The 17858-nt window shown below is 60.0% G+C and overlaps 2 protein-coding genes across 2 annotated transcripts; both read right to left on the reverse strand.

Annotated features, from left to right (window-relative positions):
- Positions 1–634: 634 nt before the first annotated feature.
- On the reverse strand, positions 635–1601 carry TMEM88 (transmembrane protein 88). The gene is made up of 2 exons (XM_006218773.4): positions 1326–1601; positions 635–1202 (listed from the first exon to the last, which is right to left on the reverse strand). The coding sequence occupies exons 1-2, from the start codon at positions 1533–1535 to the stop codon at positions 933–935; spliced, it is 480 nt and encodes a 159-aa protein (XP_006218835.1). The 5' UTR covers positions 1536–1601; the 3' UTR covers positions 635–932.
- A 235-nt stretch (positions 1602–1836) lies between these two features.
- On the reverse strand, positions 1837–14479 carry KDM6B (lysine demethylase 6B). The gene is given in 23 exon segments (XM_072940393.1): positions 1837–3147; positions 3149–3408; positions 3502–3628; positions 4169–4310; positions 4496–4683; positions 4774–4888; positions 5047–5195; positions 5292–5363; positions 5453–5517; positions 5639–5844; positions 6651–6756; positions 6885–7011; positions 7118–9273; positions 9375–9722; positions 9816–10004; positions 10095–10256; positions 10341–10433; positions 10549–10768; positions 10869–10967; positions 11174–11315; positions 11408–11550; positions 11828–11947; positions 14184–14479. Coding segments are annotated over 20 exon segments (4998 nt in total). The 5' UTR covers positions 11311–11315; positions 11408–11550; positions 11828–11947; positions 14184–14479; the 3' UTR covers positions 1837–3110.
- Positions 14480–17858: the final 3379 nt, after the last annotated feature.

Genomic DNA, 17858 nt, shown 5'->3' on the forward strand with positions numbered 1-17858 from the left:
GTTTATCTGAGGTCAGAAGCACTCTGAACCCTCGTTTTACAGCCTGGACGTCCAGAGCTGACAGAGGTTCCCTCAGGTTCGGGGTTGGGAATGGGGGACAGGCTGAGCTTCTGACCAACAGGCCTCAGGGTGGGCCCTTCCACCTTCCCTCCCACGCCGCTGCTCCAGAATTGTGGCGGGAGGGGGATGTCATCCTACTCCGGAAGGCCCATTGTTTTTCTCCCCGGCCTGGCAACACCGAGTTCCTCTAAGCTGGGGTCAGAGAACAGGCTCGGGTCCCCAAGGGGAGCAAGACAGACGACAGAGGCCAGGCCTCTCCACTCTTATTGACGGGGAGGTGACTTTGGTGTCAGGGACAGAGCTCTGAGGTCTGGCCAGGAAGAAAGGGCTAATGCGATAAGGGAAGGCCAGGAGGCTGAAGGATGCTCCGGTCTGCGCACTAGAGCCACCCCCAACCCCACCCGCATGTTGTTTCCTGCGCCTGGACACAGGGCAGAAATGGTAGTATTACCCTTCTCTATAGGATCCCAGAATCGCGTTCACCTTATTACTTTTTTATTGATCACTCCTTCCCCTGCAACCTCACCCCACCACCCCACCCCGCGGCGCGTAAATACTAGGAGCTGCACCGGAAAAGGAGGGCACCAACGCGGTTGAGTGTCCTGTGCACAGGAGAGTTGGGCGGTGGGTGCAGGGTCCAGCCCAGATGTTCAGGATTCAAATATGGGCAGTGAGGGGAAAGCGGGTTTTCCGGGGTGTGGCGAAGTTTCACCAGTTTTGGTTTCACAGATGCTGCTGTTTTGTTCCCCAGGGGGATGCTAGGACCCGTTTGGGGCAAAAGTCGGGACAGGATAGGTCGGGAGACCTACGGGCTTCAAGTCCTTGGGCCGACAGGCGGTTGTAACAGTTGTTCTTGCTTGGCTCGAGGGTCCTCAGACCCAGACCTTTCCTGATGTTGGAACGGTCTGGGGCCCTGGTGAGGCCCGGGTTTGCCGGGGCTGCGGGGTGCGCTGGCGCCGATAGAGGGCTCGGCTGTAAGGCACGAGGCAGTCGGCCAGGCGGAGGCGCAGGCAGAGGCGGCGGTAGCTGGCCAGGGCAAGGACGAGCAGCGGCACGAGGAGTAGGAATCCGGTGACCAGCAGGGCTGTGAAGCCCGGGTCCCGCAGGTGCGCGGTGCAAGGGGGTGCCTGGGAGCGCAGGAACTGTGGGAGGAGAAGAGGCATGAGGCCCAAGTCAAACAGCCCAGGCCGGGAGAGATTGTGGCCCACAGGCCCCACCGCCACCGTCACACACACCCACACGCACACCGCGGGGCGCTCGCTCACCTGGGAGTGGCAGAGGAAGCCAAAGCCTAGCATGGTGACAGCGGGTAGCAGGATAGTCCCCAGCACCAGCGCCAGCAGGAGAAGATTGAAGGCAGCCACCAGCAGATTCTGGGCCGTGACCAGCACAGCGCAGGCCCAGCAGTCCAGGGGGTCCCGGGGCTCTGGGCCGCCGCCGGGAACGGGCCGCTGAGCCCCGGGGACATCCGCCATGGCCCGCCTGCCTCCCTCCCGCCTGGGCTGCGGCCCTTATAGCCCTCTTTCCTGCCCCTCCCCCGGCCCAGCCTCTCCCCACCCCCCCTTATCCTGGAATGCGGCTCCAGGACTAGGCACCCCCCCACCCCATTCTGAGGAGCGGACCAGCGCTCTGGACATTCCACAAGCGCCTCCGGGGAGGGCCTCACCCTCGCTGGGGTCTGCCCAGTCCCTCCCCATCAATCACCCAGCCTTGCGGCCCTCTTCCCAGTACTCCCGCTATCACCAGCACGTTATCAAAACAGGATTTTTTTCTGATTTTATTTTTAATATTAATATTCTCACACAAAAATCACCGAAAATAAGGGTAGGGTTGGGAAGACCCCTCTGCCCCTGGGGCAGAAAGACAGTGCAGTGCGAGGGGGCGGGACTGTAAACTCCCCACCCCTCCGCAGCCCCAGCGTCGAGGAGAAAAAAACCGACAAAACGAAAATAAAGCCCCAGAGAAACTCATCCCGGGGTGTCCCTGCCCCAGTGAGGCCCTGGCCCTGGGCTGTTTCACGCTTAAAAAGAAAAAGGGGGTGTGTGTGAGGGGAAGGTCCGTATTTTTTAAATTGTCCGGGGCTGGGAAGGACGGGGTTCCTTTTCCTCATAGTTCTTTAAAACTTTAAATTTTTTTATTTTATTTATTTATTTTTTACAAAATACCATTTCAGTTCCCACTTCTTCCCCTACAGTACAGGAGTCGCTCACCCTCAGGCGGGTTGGGGTCGGGTCGGGAGTGGGGGACTGGTCCGAGAAAGTGCAGGACGTAGGGGAGGGGAGCGGGTTTGAGCACCATGAGAACCCGGCTGGAGCCGCGGGCGGGCGGGTAGACGGGCGGAGACGGACGGGCCGGGCCGGGAAACACACTGGGGCGCAGGGAGAGCCCGGCGGCGGGCAATCCCTGGAGGGGCGGGCGGAATGGCTTGGGGTTGCGGGAGGTCGGGTTTTCCCAAAAATGAATAAATAGAGGTGAGTGGGACTGTTATAAATTAAAAACCAAAAAAAAAAACCAAACAAACCCAGAAAATACAAATCATAACCAAGTGAATAAACAGACATGTACAGGGGATCACAGCTAGCATTGGAAGTAAAAAAAGGAGGTTCTGGGGGAGGGGTAAAGCCCATAGAAAGAATCTCATTAAAAACCTCGGCTGCCGTAATGTCTATGTACATACACGAGCCGCGTGTATCTGCGCCGGGCGGGCGGGCGGCTGGCAGGCGAGAGGGAACCCGTATGTGACCCCCGCCGCCGCCGGAGCCTGGTCCTTGTGTCTGCTGCTAGAAAGGCCAAAGTCGGTGAGGGGAGGCGCTGATGGGCGAGGGGCTGCCAGCCCCCTCCCCCGTCTCCCTTTTTTTTTTTTCCTTTTTTCCTCATTTGTTAAAAAAAAAAAAAATTCTTTTCTTAATAAATTGAGGGAAGCTGCCAATGGGGTGGAAGGGCTGGGACCGACCCCTTCCCGGCCAGAGGCGGGACCTAGGTCCAACCCAGGCATGTGCTGGTGGCCCCGCGGCGCCCTGTGGGCGGGCGGGCGGGCGGGGCGTCCGGCCTCATCGCGACGTGCTGGCGGGGGCCTGTGGGAGAAAGCGGGCGGGGCTCAGGAGGGCGCGATCGGTCACCCCTCGGCCCAACCTGGCGCCCCCTCCTGGACCCCGCCCGCCCGCGCCGCGCCCTCACCAGCGTGAAGGCGTCGTAGGCCTGCGCCAGCTCCTCGGTGCGGTACTGCTCCAGCACCACCACGCCCTGCAGGCCGGCGCTACGGCGCCGCGCACAGGCCTCGCAGTGCACTAGGTACGTGTTGCGGCTGCCATTCTCACTCGTCACGAACAGGATGTTGAACACCTCCACCTGCGGCAAGGAGGAGGCAGTGGTCACAGGGAGGGAGGCCGGAGGCGGATCCCTCCCTCCAGGGAAGCGGGAGAGGGAGAGGGGCCCACTCACGTCGCACTCGTTGCAGTAGTAGGCGGGCTCGTCCTTGACCCGGCCCTGGTAAGCGATTTTCTTCCCGGCCCGCACCAGGCTCTCCCGCTGCACCTGGCAGTGCTTCATGGACTGCAGGAGGCAGAACCTGCGGCGGAAGCGGGGCGAGGGGCGAGGTGGTGGTGAGGCGGGGCGGGGTGCGGTCACATCCCCTCACACATCCCCGTCACAGTTGAAACTTCGTTTGGTTTCTGTCTACTTGGATCACTGGAAAATAAAGTTCCTCACGGCAGGTACCTCATCAACTGCCCCAGCATAGCAGCCCTGCAGGGCATGAGGTAAAGGGTGGAGAGATGGAGGGAGGATGGGGTAGAATCAGAAAGAACAGATCCAGCAATCCCACTCCTGGACATACATCCCGAGGGAGCCTTAATTCAAAAAGATACATGCAACAAGTTTCTACTGTTTAGCACAGGGAACTACATTCAATATCTTGTAGGAACTTATGGTGAAAAAGAGTATGAAAATGAATATATGTATGTTCATGTATGACTGAAGCATGATGCTGTACAGCAGAAATTGACAAATTGTAAACTGACTATACTTCAATAAATAAATAAATAAGCACACACACAAAAAAGAAAGAATAAGGCGGGCCAGGTCCAGTGGAGATTAACAGGGCTCTCACTTGATCATCTTGAACAGGTCGGGGTCGCTGATTTTGACCGTTCGAGCGACATTCCAGGACACGTGAATCATGGGCACAATGGATTTGACGTTCTTCACCTCGTTCCACTCGTATCGTTCCAGAGCCAGCTGGTACTGATAGGCTGCAGGCCGGAGAGGGTCACGACAGGATTCCCCAACAACCCCAGCCACTTGGGCCCCAGCCCTTAACTTCATGGCTGGCCTGGCACCCTCCAAGTCCATCTCAAGATGGGGCTCACTCCCAAGGGGCCCTAGCACCTTGCAGCTGAAAGGCTCATCCCACCATCACCTGGGCCCACCCTCTCACCGGTGAGGGGCCCCACGTTCCATGCGATGTTGTTGCACCAGCCAGTGGCCTGCACCCAGTGCACGGTCCCCGCGTTAATCCACACAAGGTCTCCGGGACGCTGCACGAAGCGGTACACAGGGATGTTGGAAGCATAGAGGTCATCCAAGATTGGCCACCAGGAACCCGTAAGGTAGTCTACGCCGTGCCTGTGGGGTGGCCACCGAGTCAGATGGAAGTCTGGGGACCCAGGGACAGGACGTGAACGGCTATCTAGCGCGGGGGAGGGCGGCGCGCACCGGTCGCAAAAGGCGCTGATGGTCTCCCAGTAATGCTCATGCACCGCGAACCACTCGCAGTCGCCTGGGCCAATGTTGATGTTGACCGAACAGAAGTTGTTGTTCTCTTGGTGGCCTGCAGGGGGCGATAAAGAACCGCCCGGTTGGCCGAAGCCGAGCCTGCGCTCCGCGACTAGCCCGCCCCTAGGCGCTCATTGGCTGACGGAAGAGTGCCGGCAGCAGCCCCGTCCCGCGCGCGCCCCTGCGACGCGCGCGCCCCTGCGACAAGCGCACCTGGCGTTCTACTGCCGGGGACCTTCATGTACAGCTGCACCGTGTTCATGCCCAGAATGGTGTGGCCCACGTGGCTCAGCATATTGCCCGTGGATGTTACCCTCATGAAGGCGGGCAGCTTCAGCAGCTCCTGCAGCTGCGGCTTCCACCTGCGGTGGCGAGGGGACAACACAAATGAGAGGCTACCCCAACTAGACCATCCATCAGCTGTTCTGCCTCAGCTTGCTGGCCTCAGCCCTACTGACCGCTTGGCATCGGAGAGGTCGATGTTGGTGCCAAACTTGATGATGTGATGGTTCTTCGGGTCCGGTGCGCTGCTGCCGTGGGGTGAAATGAAATGCACAAGTTGGTGGAGAAACACAGGGAAGGGAAGAAGTCGGGAAGGGCAGGGGCAAAGCATACTCACCTTGGAGGGGTTCCAGTGGTGCTGTCTGGCTCCTCGGACTCCTCGTCCTCACTCTCCTTCTCCTCCTGCTCAGCCACAGGGGTAGGCAGGCCTGGGTCAGTGACCTTGCAGGAGCCCTCCCACCGCAGCCCCGGCTCCAAGTCCTCTGATCCTGCACCCCTGCCTCTACCTGCTCACGCCTCTCACCTGCAGGGACTCCTGGAAGGATGAGGCCTGGTACTGTGCGTACTTGGCAATGGTGGTGTGGGAACGGGAGCTCTCACAGGGCCAGATCTGTCGAGTGCCCGTCAGATCCCAGTTCTCATCTGAGGGCTGCTGCACCTGGGTGCGCACCTCCACCGTGTGCTCACCACTCGCCTCCACCAGCGTCTTGGTGGAGAAGAGGCCCAAGTCTGCAAGGGAAGGCCAAGCAGGGTGTTGGGACAGGGGCTGAGGGCCAGGGTGAGGCCCCAACCCACCCTCTCTTCTTGCTCCCCAAGCTTCTGGTAGGTGGACATGGGCTTCTCAGAGCCCAGACCAGAACAGGTAAGAACCCTGACCCCTCATGAGGCTGGGAGGGTTGGCCCTCCTAGGGTCTGGCCTTCACCCAGATCACCAACCCCTCTTCTCCCACTCTGCTCTAAGCCCCAGCCCCCCCACAGTCCTCAGGTGTGCATGAGGCCTCAAATGCATGGCACCTGGCTCACAGCAGGTGCTTAATGAATGACAATTTAAGTTATTGTATCCAATGAAAGATTTAGTCAAGTGAAAGCTTAGAATGTGCTTCAAATAACTTAGTGGAGGGAAGGGAAAATATGTAAGAAGGGGCTACCAGTATAGAAGAAACAAAATGGATTTTGTATTTCTAGGTAGTTTCCTTTTACTTTTGTTATGTGCTGGAAATTTTGCACAATAGAAGGTTGAAAAAGAGGAAGCCCCAAGACAAGAGTCTTCTTGGGTTTTGTACAATCTGTATTCTTCTCATCCTTCAACACCAAGAAAACCAGAAGAGACTCTAACCAGATCCTGAGATACATCCCTACTGCTGGGGACAGATAGGGAGAAAAGCTGACCCATCACTCAGAACACTCCTCAAATATGGCTTGCACATGACGGAGGATAGCTCATACAGCCATTGTCCTGGGTCTTCAAGAGTAGAGGCTCTCAAAGCCCCAGATCCTTGCAGTCCTCCCCACACCTTTCTGCCTCCCACACTCACTGAGCCGCAGGGAGCCTGCTAGGCCCCGGATCACGGTGATGGGATTTCGAGGGTCTGTACAGAACTGCAGCAGCACCGGTGAGAAGGCATCCCGTTTGCTCTCCAGCTGAGGGACAAGTGGGAGACAAGGCGGCAGTTAGAGCCCTGTCTCAGGCTCAGGACACCCCAACAGCCCCAATACTGTCTTAAACTCCTCCAACAGGGGCGGGTTCTGAGCACTCACGGCACACATACATAGATGCTGGGTGTGGGCGGGTTGAGCTTTTCCCGGGGCAGCTTCTCCTCAGTGTTGATCTTGGGTTTCACAGACTGGGCAGGGGAAAGGTAGGACTCTCGAAACTTCCCTTTCACCTTGGCATTCCTGGGGAAGGACAGTGAAATGAAGACAGAAATATCAGGGCACTGGGGACAGGGAGCCTCCTGCTGGGCCAGACCAGCAGCCTCACAACTGACAGCCGCCAACTCACTTGCTGGCACGCACGACGTCGGCGGCACAGTGACTGATGGTGAGGTCCGCCATACGCAGTCTCCGCTCTTCCACTTCTGAGGCAATAAACGTCTCCTTGTCACCACTCTCTACCTTGATGAGCCGGATCTTCAGCTCCTTGGGGGGCCCTTCACTAAGTGAGCGCAGCTTCAGCATGTCAGCCCGGCTGACCCCTGGGGGCCCTGGAGCTTCCTCCCGAGCCTTCTTCCCAGGGACAGGGGCTGATGGAGGTGTGGGCTGGGCAGAGGGTGCAGAAGCTGGCGGAGGAGCCGGGGCTGTGGGTGGCTTGGCCTTGGAGGCCCCGCCAAGATCAGGCCGGGCCTTCTCACGACCCTGGATCTCCTCGCTCTGCAGGTCCAGGTTCCCCAGCACCCGGCGGCTCTTTTCTTTGGGGGCCTTGGCCTTGGCCTTGGCCCTGCCTTCTCGGGGCCGCCGACCCACACCGTCCTTACAGGCCCGCCTGTGCCGCCGGTGCTCCTTCTGCCGCCGCTTGCTGCTACCTGGTCCTGCTGCCGCCACCACCCCACCACTCTCCTCCTTGGCCTGGGCTGAAGACAGCAGGCGCTCAGTTCTACTGTCCGCTGGGTCTGCCGTGTCCACGGGGTCTGCTGTGTCTGTGGCGCTCCGGCCCACCCGCTCCACAAGGGTCTCACAAGCCCGACTTATCTCTTCTAGCACCTCAGACTCAGAGCGAGCAGGGGGCAGAGGCAGGGGTGGGGGCGGCGGGGCGGGGGTCATGGGGCCCAGGGCTGGCTCTTCGCCTGCCCTGCGCTCCCGGGCCCAGGGCCCGCCTGAGGTAGAGAACTGAGATGACGAGGAAGCAGAGGGCTGTGGGGAGCCCTGGGCGCTCGGAGCCGCTGAGGAGGGCGGCGGGGCGGTAGCACCTGATGAGGGACCAGGGGAATACTGAGTGGCGGGCAAGGGCCCAGGCCGGGTAGAAACAGCTACTCCAGTCCCCCGGTAACAGTACTTCTGTCCCTCCAGCACGGAGGCCAAGGATTTGAGCAGGCTGGCTGGGCTGGCTGGTGGGGGTAGAGGGGGAGGCGGCGGCTGTGGCTGGGGAGGTGGAGGGAACTTGGCTAGAGGTGGCGGTGGTGGTAGGGCTGGTGGTGGCTTCTCCTCTTCCTGGGTGGCTGTGGTGGTGGTGGTGGTGGCAGCAGTAGTGGCTGGGGCTGTGTCAGTGGGGAACGGAGGCTGCAGAGATGCAAAGGGCTCCTTCAGAGAAGGCGGGGGGACCACGCCCGCCTCCTGTTGTTGCTGCTCCTCCTCCTTGCGAATGGATTCGTCCAGCATCTTCATGATGTTGGCCAGCCCATCAGGTAGGATCTTGAATTCAGCTGGCTCCTCAAACTGGTCCTCCAGTGGGGTAGGGGGGAAATCGAAGAGTCGAGGGCCTCGGGCAGGCAGCTCCCCAACCCTGGGCGGCACAGGCTGGGGGGCTTTATTCAGGGGGCCTGGGGATGGCCCCGGCCCCACCTCGGGGGTCTTTGGGAAGGAGACCCTGGGCCGAGGGCTCTCCGGGCGCCTGAAGCTTCCTGAGGTATTTTGGTGGCAGGAGGAGGGAGGGGCTGGAGGAAGGGCAAGAGTCAGGGGTGCAAGAGGTGGGTCCTGGGGGCTCAGTGTTGGGCTGGCGGGTGGGGGAAGGGGGTCCATACTTCTGGCCAGGTAGGGGGGTGGGGGGAAGGACACAGGCCCAGTAGGGCTGCTGCTGTGGCTGCCATTGTTGCCGCTGCTGCTGCTGGTGGTGGTTGGGGGAGTGGGAGGGGTGTGCGAATCCTGAGTGCCCACAGAAAAGCGGGGGGCCGGAGGCCCCAAGAAGCCCTCACGGTGGGGAAGGGGTGGTGGAGGAGGGCGGGGGCGTCCCTCAGCCCCAAAGAAGAGCTCCTCTAAGATCTCTCCATCCTCACGGGCTGCCCGGCAGGCTGGGCTCTTCAGCCAGGCAGGGGGTGGTGGGGGGCGCAAGAGGCGGGGACAGGGGGGTGGAGGAGGTGAGGGGGGACCAGGTGGCAAGGACAGGTGGGGAGTGGCAGCGGGAGCCGCCAGGAATGGTTTCCGACTACTGTGTGCCGAGGGCCCCAGGCGGCCTTGGTGAGAAGAGACCTCCAGCGCAGGAGTTTGGTAATGGTCAGCGCCGGGCTGCAAGTGTAGGTTGGGGGTGGTCAGAGGCCTGCTCCAGCCACCCCAGATAGGCTCCACCCATCGGCCCACTCCACCCTCCACCTGCGGTCGTCACTCACGATGCCTGGGCTCGGCTGCATGCCCCGGAGACCAGTGTTGCTGCTGCTGCTGCTACTGCTGCTGGTGGTGGTGCCGGGGGGGCCAGGGGGCCGGGAAGGGGCGTAAGGCACGCAGGCGGTGGTTGCTGCTGGTGAAACGCTGGAGTCCATCCGCGACCTCTGAACTCTGCTCTCTCTAAGGTCACTTCCGGGGGGACGGGTGGCAGGCGGGCAGCCATGGCTCTCTGCTCCTGGGGGGCGGGGGCCTGGGCCTGGGGGTGCAGCCGGGACCAGCCGGTGGCCAGGGGGGTGTGTGCTGTAGGCTGGAGCTGGGTATGGATACGGGTGAGGCAGCGAGTGCCGCTGCTCCTGTGGGAGAGAAATGAGGACACTGGGTGAGGACCAGAGTACCCAGGGACTTGCAGGTAAGAGGTGAGGGGCCACAGAGAGATAGGTGCTCACCTGGCGCTCTGGGGGTGCTGAACCCTTGCGCTCAGGGCCCCAGGCATCTCCATGCAGGGTACTCCACAGCCCTGGTTTGGTCAGCTGAAATGGAGGGCTGGTGGCTAGGCCAGGCAAAGGTGGGGGGGGTGGGGGTGGGGGGGGTGGTAGTGGTGGCGGAGGCAGCGGCAGCCCTGGGGGAAGGCCAGTCTAGAAGAAAAGAAGGTGTGAGAATCCCACTCCTTGCCCCAGTTCTACTGGCTCACCACTCACTCCTTCCCCGCCCACACACAATCGTACCTGCTCAGAGTTGCAGCCTCTCCTGCGTTTGCCTCCAGGGCTGAGGCCCTCCTCTCCTGGGGGGCCTGCAAGGGCTGCAGGAGGCATAGGCTGCACCACTGGGGGTTCAGCGGCGCGCTTCACTGGGGGACCTCCCCGCTTGGCCCCATAGTTCCGCTTGTGCTGAGGACAAAAAGAGGAGAGAGAATGGCACAGCTGCTGACCTGACCAGGCCCTCCTCTCTAGCCCACCCAGCTGCAGCCTCACCTCAAGGTGCAGCAAGTTCCACACTTGCTCCAGAGGGGGCAGGACCTTGGGTCGGTGCTGGCAGGAGCCAGCATGAAAGTTCCAGAGCTGAGCCTGGGGAGGATGGGGAAGGGTGGGTGCAGGGGACAGGGCAGATGCAGACATAAGATGAGGGCACTGAGCCAGACAGAAAACACAATCCTAGCCCCCTATGTCCTGCTCATCCCACCTGCTGTAGTCGGCCAATGCGGGGCCCCAGCTCAGCCAAACTTCCTCCGTATCGAAGGGCGCTGTGGTAGCAGCGTATGGCCTCTTCACTGTCGTGCTCTGACTCGTACAGCTGCCCAAGCTGCTCCCACAGCCCTGGCTGGGCCGGCTCCCGGAGCAATGCCTGCACACAGCCGTGCAAGGATTCCAGCTTCCCATGGAGGGGTCTTGAGGTGGGTGTCCTACAGAGCAGAAGGGGTGGGGAGGTGGTGAGGCTTGGGGGAACTCTTTCAAGGCCCCAGCCTTACCTCCCATCCCCAACACCTTTCATTCCTTACTCACCCTGGAGCATAATAAGGTTTGTTGGGGTGCACAGAGCTACTGCCGTGTGAAGGGGGTAGGGGAGCAGAGAGTGGGGGCTGCCCGATGCTGGCAGAACACCTGGAGCGAGAAGGGGTCTGTTAATGTACAGCAAGATGGAACAGCCTTGTCTCTACCTAGGAAGGAGGGGACTTAGGAAGTAAGAGAAAGCAGTTGAGGACTGCCCTGAGGCTCACAGAATGGTAGAAAGTGTCATGACACAGAAATTGAGGAGTATAGGAGATGAGGAGTGCCTAGAGGCAGAGAGAGATGGTCCAAATTCTCACCTGCCTCCAGGCAGCCATGCATTCCGAGGAGGGGGATGGGGCGGGCAGGAGCTCCAGGCCCCAGCACAGCTTAAGCCCCCAAGGACAAAGGCTTCCCGTGCAGCGCGGGCCCCTGGAGGGTCCACTGCCCGATGCATCCAGCCTGAGTCAAGGAGAAGAGATTATGATCCCACTGCGGACAAAGCCTGAGCTGCCAGTGTACACACAGCCCATCAGGCCCCAGTCTTCCCTTACCAGGTCAGCAGTGGCCCCAGGAGCCCTGGAGATCGGGCACGGCCCCCTGCCCCAGCTCCCTGGGGCGATGGTTCCGCTCCAGCCGCTCTGACAGGAGTCCCCACTTCCCCTAGATGGCCGCCCAGGACCCTTCACAGCCAATTCTACGGAGAGAAGGGGGAAAGGAGTGAGGTGAGCCGGCCTGCACACAGTCGGGGCTGCGGGCTGGGTTGGCCTGGCTGGAGCCCCCACAGGTCTTTCATCTGCAGAGGCATCCCATCCTTGGCTATCCCTGAGGGGCGGCCCACCCGGTCTAGGGAGCCCCCGGAGGCCCAGGAGAGTGGGGGAGTAGGAGGGCTAGTCAGTGCGATGTGGTGGCTGCGCTGCCAGGCTTCCAGCCGGGAGCCACCGGGGACGAGCTGCAACGCCGCGGCCGCTTACCCGGCCTCCGTGGGAGCGTCCTCTCCCGGCGTCGGTGAGCTCCGGAGACCCGGCCAATCACAGGACTTGCTCTCTCCCCAGAAAGCCAATCATCACCCGTGTCTCCGCCTCAGTAACAGCCTGGCCGGGACCAATAGGAGCAAGGTTAGTCCGGCCGCTGCCGGGGGAGGAGGGGCGGCGGAGCCGGTCAGACGGGCTCGGCCCCGGGTGACCCCGACGTGACCCCGCGTCTCCCACCTAGGGTCTCCATCTCGGAGCTGACACTAGGGCGGGAGAAGCAAGCGGAGACCGGGACCCGTGCGGGTGAAGGCGGCGAGTAGCACGCTCGGGCAGGCCTGGGGCATGGAGCTACCCGCAGGTCCCACGAGCCCACAGAACAGCGGGTGGTCCCCGCTAGGCAGCCTGAGACGCCCCCCGCCCCACCGCCTAAGACCGACGAACGGCAGACCAAGGAACAACGCCGACACAGGAGTCGCTCCCCTTCCTCACTTCACCTCACCCAGTGCCTGACCTCCCCACCCCCTAGGAACTGCTTAGGGCTGTCCAGGCACGGCGAGTTCTGCGGCACCCAAACCCGCCCGCGTTGCGATCTGAGCGCTCTACCCCCCCCACGCCTGACCCCCCTCCCAAACCACGGTCAAGCCCCCAAGCTTCATACCCAGTTCCTTCAGCTTCAACACTTCCCCTGGCTCTGTGGGTCTTCAATACCAATCGACCCCCAAAACCAAAACCCCCCTCTAAACTCCCCAACTTCTGAGAAGTCGCGCGCCGCGGTCCCGAGTGGCCCCTCTCGCGTGGCTCCCGTATCCTCTATGCCCTTCTCTGCCGGGGCCACGCGGTTCCCCACGGCCCACGTGGCCCCCGCCCCCCAAGGGAGGGGGGATTTCGGGGGTTGCCCGTGACGTGGCTACTTGCGCAGCGGAAGCGGCGTGTGTAAGAGTACGGGGGGGTCCTCCGGGAGGGAGAAGGGCGGGGCCCGCCAGGCGGTGACATCACCCTTGTCCCACTCTCACCGCCCACTCCCTTAAAGAACCCAGAACCCGTTTCACTTCCTCCTTCACGCCCCCCCCACCCCTTCCCGTCCGTGCTGGCTCGACCCAGGAGGGGAACAGCGCTCCCCTTCCTGGGCACCTTCCATTTGGCCCCAGTTCTTCCTTTTCGCCCCTCTGGGCCCAGGATTTCGGTCCCTGTGCCTTCTCCTCGCCTACCCGGCCTCCCCGCAGGTAGGAAGCCGGCTCTGCTCCCGGGATCGGTCCATTGAGAGTCTAGAGTACAAAGAGATGCGAGAGGCGAGTATAGAGTACAAAGCGGCGGGGGCGGGGCCAGCGCTCCAGCTGGAGCTAGCGCCGGGCAGGAAGCCGGGGGAGAGTGCGCGACAAGGGGCTGGGGGCGGCTGGAAAGTTCGCCTTCGCCTAGAGAAGTCTGCTCCGTGGGGAAATTTCCACCCAGCCCACAAGGGCAGGCAGGTTTCTGGTGAAAACAGTCCTCCCTCCGCAGGGCAAGGTCGTCTGTTCGCACGCAAGCGCTTGGACCCTAAAGGTCCCAGAGTGCCACTCTGCGGCGAGCCCTGGTAGGCTCTTGGACTCTGCGGACCCTCTCCGCAGTTCACGCGGAGTTTCGGTCTGAACTCTCTCTCCTCACCAGGCAGCCTTTTCCGTCAGCCACCAAGCCTTGGGACAAGCACAGAAGCGCTTAACTGCAGTCGAGCATAGCCCTGGCCAGTTGCCCCCACCTAAGTCCCGGGACCCATGGACATGGGAAACCGGGGAACCGGGGATCCAGACATCAGAGGGACAGATCCCCGCTTGGGAAGTGGTCCCGAAAGCGCTGCCAGTTACCAGGAAATGCAGCTTCCCCTTCTGCGATGATGACACTTCCCCTCACCACTTCCCCTTTCCCACGGGGAACTGACTCAGCTTTCCCTAAACCAGCGAGTCCCGTCCTCCAGCCCCTTTCCACCTCTATCCACAAACCCCCACGCCAGTACTCGGAATACAGCAGCCCTCATTTGAGGACAAAACTTCCTGTACACTAAACACACACTCACTCTCGCCAACCACCTCGGATCCTTATCCCCACTCGGGACCCAGGCGCCTGACTCCCCATCCGCCTCCAGTACAAAGCCCTCCCTAGGGGTCTGATTCAGACTTGGGGTGGGGGAGCGTGAGTCACTCAGAAAACCTTCCCCTATTCCCACTGACTCAGCCCCCGCCTCCCTGAACACACACAGACACACACAGAGGCAGACACAACTCAGCCCACACACCGCTCCCCACCGGTCCCGCGGAATTTCCCCTCTCGTCTTCCCCCCACGACGGCCCCTCCCCGCGCCCGGCAGCCCCGACTGGGCTCACACCTGTTCCCCAAGCGCCGGCAGCCGGCTGGCGGTCCACTCTCACCTCCACTCTCGCTTTGGGTCAGGAATAGTCCTCCCCAATTCCTGGTGTCCGTACTAATCAGGGGGAAGGGACAATCACCGGCAGGCACAAAGACGGACACCCACCGACTCCTCTAAGACAGATGAGAGACAGACGTACGCAGCCAAAGCCAGGCTGAAAGGACAGTATACTTCTGGGGCAGGAATTCCAGCCTCTCCCGTCGGACCCACGGTCCTGGGAGTCAGCAGCTCTGAAAGGGTTAATTCCTCTCCTGTCGAGGCCACGCCCTCTCCATCCGGGCACTCCCGGCTGAGCCCAGCTCCGCCCACTCCATCCGGGCTCTGGAGTCCGGGACTTTAACCGACCCCCTCCCCCTTGAGCCCCGAGAGAGACCCACTCTATCAATCACACCCACTTAACTCTCTCCCGGCTTGAGGCCCGAGAAGCCCCTCCACGCACCGCTCCCGCCGCGCGGGGTAAGGGGTCAGACGTGCGCACGCAGACTCACAAGCCGGCCAAAGACAGGACCCCGCAGAAAGGGTGTTCCCCAGCAGGCAGACAGTCAGTAGGCATGCGGCACGCGCACGGAGGTGGGACCGACCTGGGAACCCGGCGGCATCCCGCTCCCCGCCAGGCCCCATTCTGCCTGGTGGAAGCGAGGGGTTACAGGCTCGCTTACCTGGGGGAGGGGGGAGGCGGAGGGGAGGGCTGCCGGCTGGGGCTCCGCTGTGACTCAGCCACCCCGGGCAGGCCGCCCGCTCGGGATTCCCTTCCCTAGCCTTCCCTCGCTGCTGGCCCCTCCCCGCTCCCCACCGAGGAGTGACAGTGCTGGCCCCGGCCCGCTGTGTGTCACTGTGGGCCTTGTGTCTGCCTCTGACTGGACCGCTGTGTTCACCAGTCTGTCTGACAAGGTCGGCTGTGTGTGGGGTCCCGGTGTCTGTCTCCGTATGCACCTGCATATCTTCTTATCTTGTCTCCTTCAGTGCCTGTGTCTGACGCGTTCCTGTCATTATGCCAGTCTACATGACTCCGAGGGGCTGTCACTTGTCTGTGTGTCTGCCTGGCTCCTGTCTCGGTCTTTTGTCTGGGGCTGCCTCTGCATCACTTGCGTGATCACGTGTGTCTCTGCACATGCCCTTCTGTGTTTGCCTTCATGTTCCTGAACAGAGTCAGGGAAACACTGGAACAGGCTGACCCTGCTGATTCCTCGCCTCACTCCCCTGAATCCTGACATCTTACTTGATCAGTGATCCTTCTGTTTGAGTCAAGTATTAGGGGGTCTGTCCACCTTAAGTTCTGTCCTATTCCTCAACATCTTTGCTTATCCTCACAGCTCCCTGTGGCTCCCATTGTGATGATAATTGGTAGCATTTAGTGAATACTTATTACATGCCAGGTACTGTGTTAAGCACTTTATATACATTTGTAAACTCCTCTCCAAAACCTGACTTAGGAAGTACTTTTATTACCCCACTTTACAGATGAGGAAATTGAGGCACAGAGAGGTTATATAACCTGGTCAATGTCATTCTTCTAGAGGAAGATCTAGGCTTCTTTTCAGAGCCTCATTCTTACCACTTGTCTATAATACCCTTGTTTATTCCCTGTTGATTCTTTCCTCACAGGACATTTCTGAGTCAGTCTGCCCCTCAGGTCTACCCCACCTTACCATCCCAAATGTCCCTCATCCTCTAGAAAAGGTGTGGGTAGGTGGCTGGGCAGCACATCTCAGAAGCCATTGGTTTCTTGGCCTTGAAGGTCATTCAGTCAACATATTCATTCAGCTCAATTCCACTGAGGTACCCCAGTGTGCAAACCATCTTGCCAAATTGTGAGAGATACATAGAAGAACAGTCCCACTCAAGAACTTGGTGAGCAGTGGAGAAGAGCAACATGCACTCAGAGAACTTAAGTTCCTGGCTTAGGTTCTCTTTCCTACAGGAGAATGGGGAATGTAGCAGGGCCTTAGGCAGAGAATTGGCAGCAAGAGAGAGGGAAGCAGAAGAGGAGTAAGATTTAGGGCATAGGGGGCAAGCGCTGTGGTGCTGTGGTGCAGTGGAGGGAGAAAGAAACCAAATGGGATCTGGAAGAAAAGGTGGGGGGGGTGCTAAGATTGCCATGGCAACAGCAGGTTTTTGTGACAATGGTCTCCAGTATCTCTCCAAATCAATTTCCAATCACCTTCCATAAAAGCTAGGCTGTTCAACAACTCTTACAGGGGCTAATCTCTCTCACTTGCCAAGAAAAATTTCTCCAGGGTATCTCATCTCTACTTTCCAGCTCACAAACCCTAGCTTAATTCAATTCAGTAAGCAACTGAGTTGTAGCACTAGGGGGAAAAGATTTTTTGGTGGTAGTAGAGAGGCTGGTGAAGTACAGGGATGAACCATTCATAGGCAACAGAGGGGAGCTCCATAAATGAGGAAGGCTGAACCACCCAAGCACCACATGGTAGGGGGTGCTCTGAGTTGGACTGGACCATTCTGAGGAGTAGGCATGATCTAGATCATACCAGTCCTTCATGAATGTGGTGCAGAGTGGGACTGCTGGGGGTAGTGGTGAGGGGTAGGACTTACCAGATGGAGTTTGGCATGCCCTGTCTCATTGGAACCAGTGCCCCAGCAACGGGGTGGAGCAGACCACAGTGGGTGGGGTGGGTGGTTCTACGGGGCTGGCATGGTGCCTGGGGGAACCTAAAAGAAAAAAGCCAGTTAGAGGTGGGGGTCTCCCAGGCCAGAGAATTTTTCTGTGACCCCTGTTCCCTTACTGAGGAGAAACCTGGCTCTGGCGGTCAGATGGGATGGGAGATAATCTGTTTCCATGGCAACCAGGAAAAGCTATCCTTAAAGTGGTCTTCCAGCCTTCCCCTTTAGGAAGCATCCTGGACCAGAGAGTGAGGGGAGCATGCTATAGCATCTGCGTAACGCAGCATCATGGTGGACACCCAACCCATGGTCCTTCTACTGACTGGACCCTCCTGCTGAGAGTCCCCGGCCCCAGAGTAGCCCCAACTGCCTTTCCTCTGACATCTGCATCCAAGTCAGCTTCAGTCCTGGCCTCAGGCACATAGATCCTCTTCCTTCAGCTCTGCCTCCTCCCTAGCCTTATCAAGACACCAGTCAACCCCACCCTCTGGACTCTGCCCCCTCTCCTTCCCCCAGGCGGGTGTAGGCAGGTCTTGGCGAGCAGCACAGGTGGTCAGACTAGATGATCGGGCCCAGCAAGGAGGAGCCTTCCTTCTCAGCAAGGACTGTGACTCTGGGCCTGAGTCTAGAAGTGGCCTCTGCTGCAAGCCTCTCATCCATCCACCCCTCAAGGCCATATCCTGTTTCCCCATCACCTCCTTCCTCTGTGTGTCCCAAGAAGGCCCACTGCCTTCCCTCCTAACTCTAAGAGACAAGAAGCTATGTGTCTAGGTCCAGGGCCAAGAACCAGGTGTCCATAGAGGGATGAAACCTAAGTCTGCCCTCACCTCAAACTCACTCCTCAGGGACCTATGTTTTTTGCTCCCTTAGCCATAGTTCTCTGCCCTTAAGACCAAGACACTTTGGTTCCCAGTCTACCCTCTTTACACCCTGGCCCTCCAACCCCCATCCTTCCCCCTGCCCCAGAGACTCAGGCCTCTAGCCCCCAGCCTCCATGATGCAATGTGC

This window comes from Vicugna pacos, chromosome 16 (genome assembly GCF_048564905.1).
Source record: "Vicugna pacos chromosome 16, VicPac4, whole genome shotgun sequence".
Taxonomy (NCBI): Eukaryota; Metazoa; Chordata; class Mammalia; order Artiodactyla; family Camelidae; genus Vicugna; species Vicugna pacos.

Bases quoted from the DNA above. Each gene is read 5' to 3' on its own strand.
- TMEM88 (XM_006218773.4), bottom strand. From the start codon at position 1,535: ATGGCGGATGTCCCCGGGGCTCAGCGGCCCGTTCCCGGCGGCGGCCCA. The intron at 1,203-1,325 runs GTGAGCGAGCGC...CTCCTCCCACAG, and splicing joins GCTTCCTCTGCCACTCCCAG to TTCCTGCGCTCCCAGGCACC.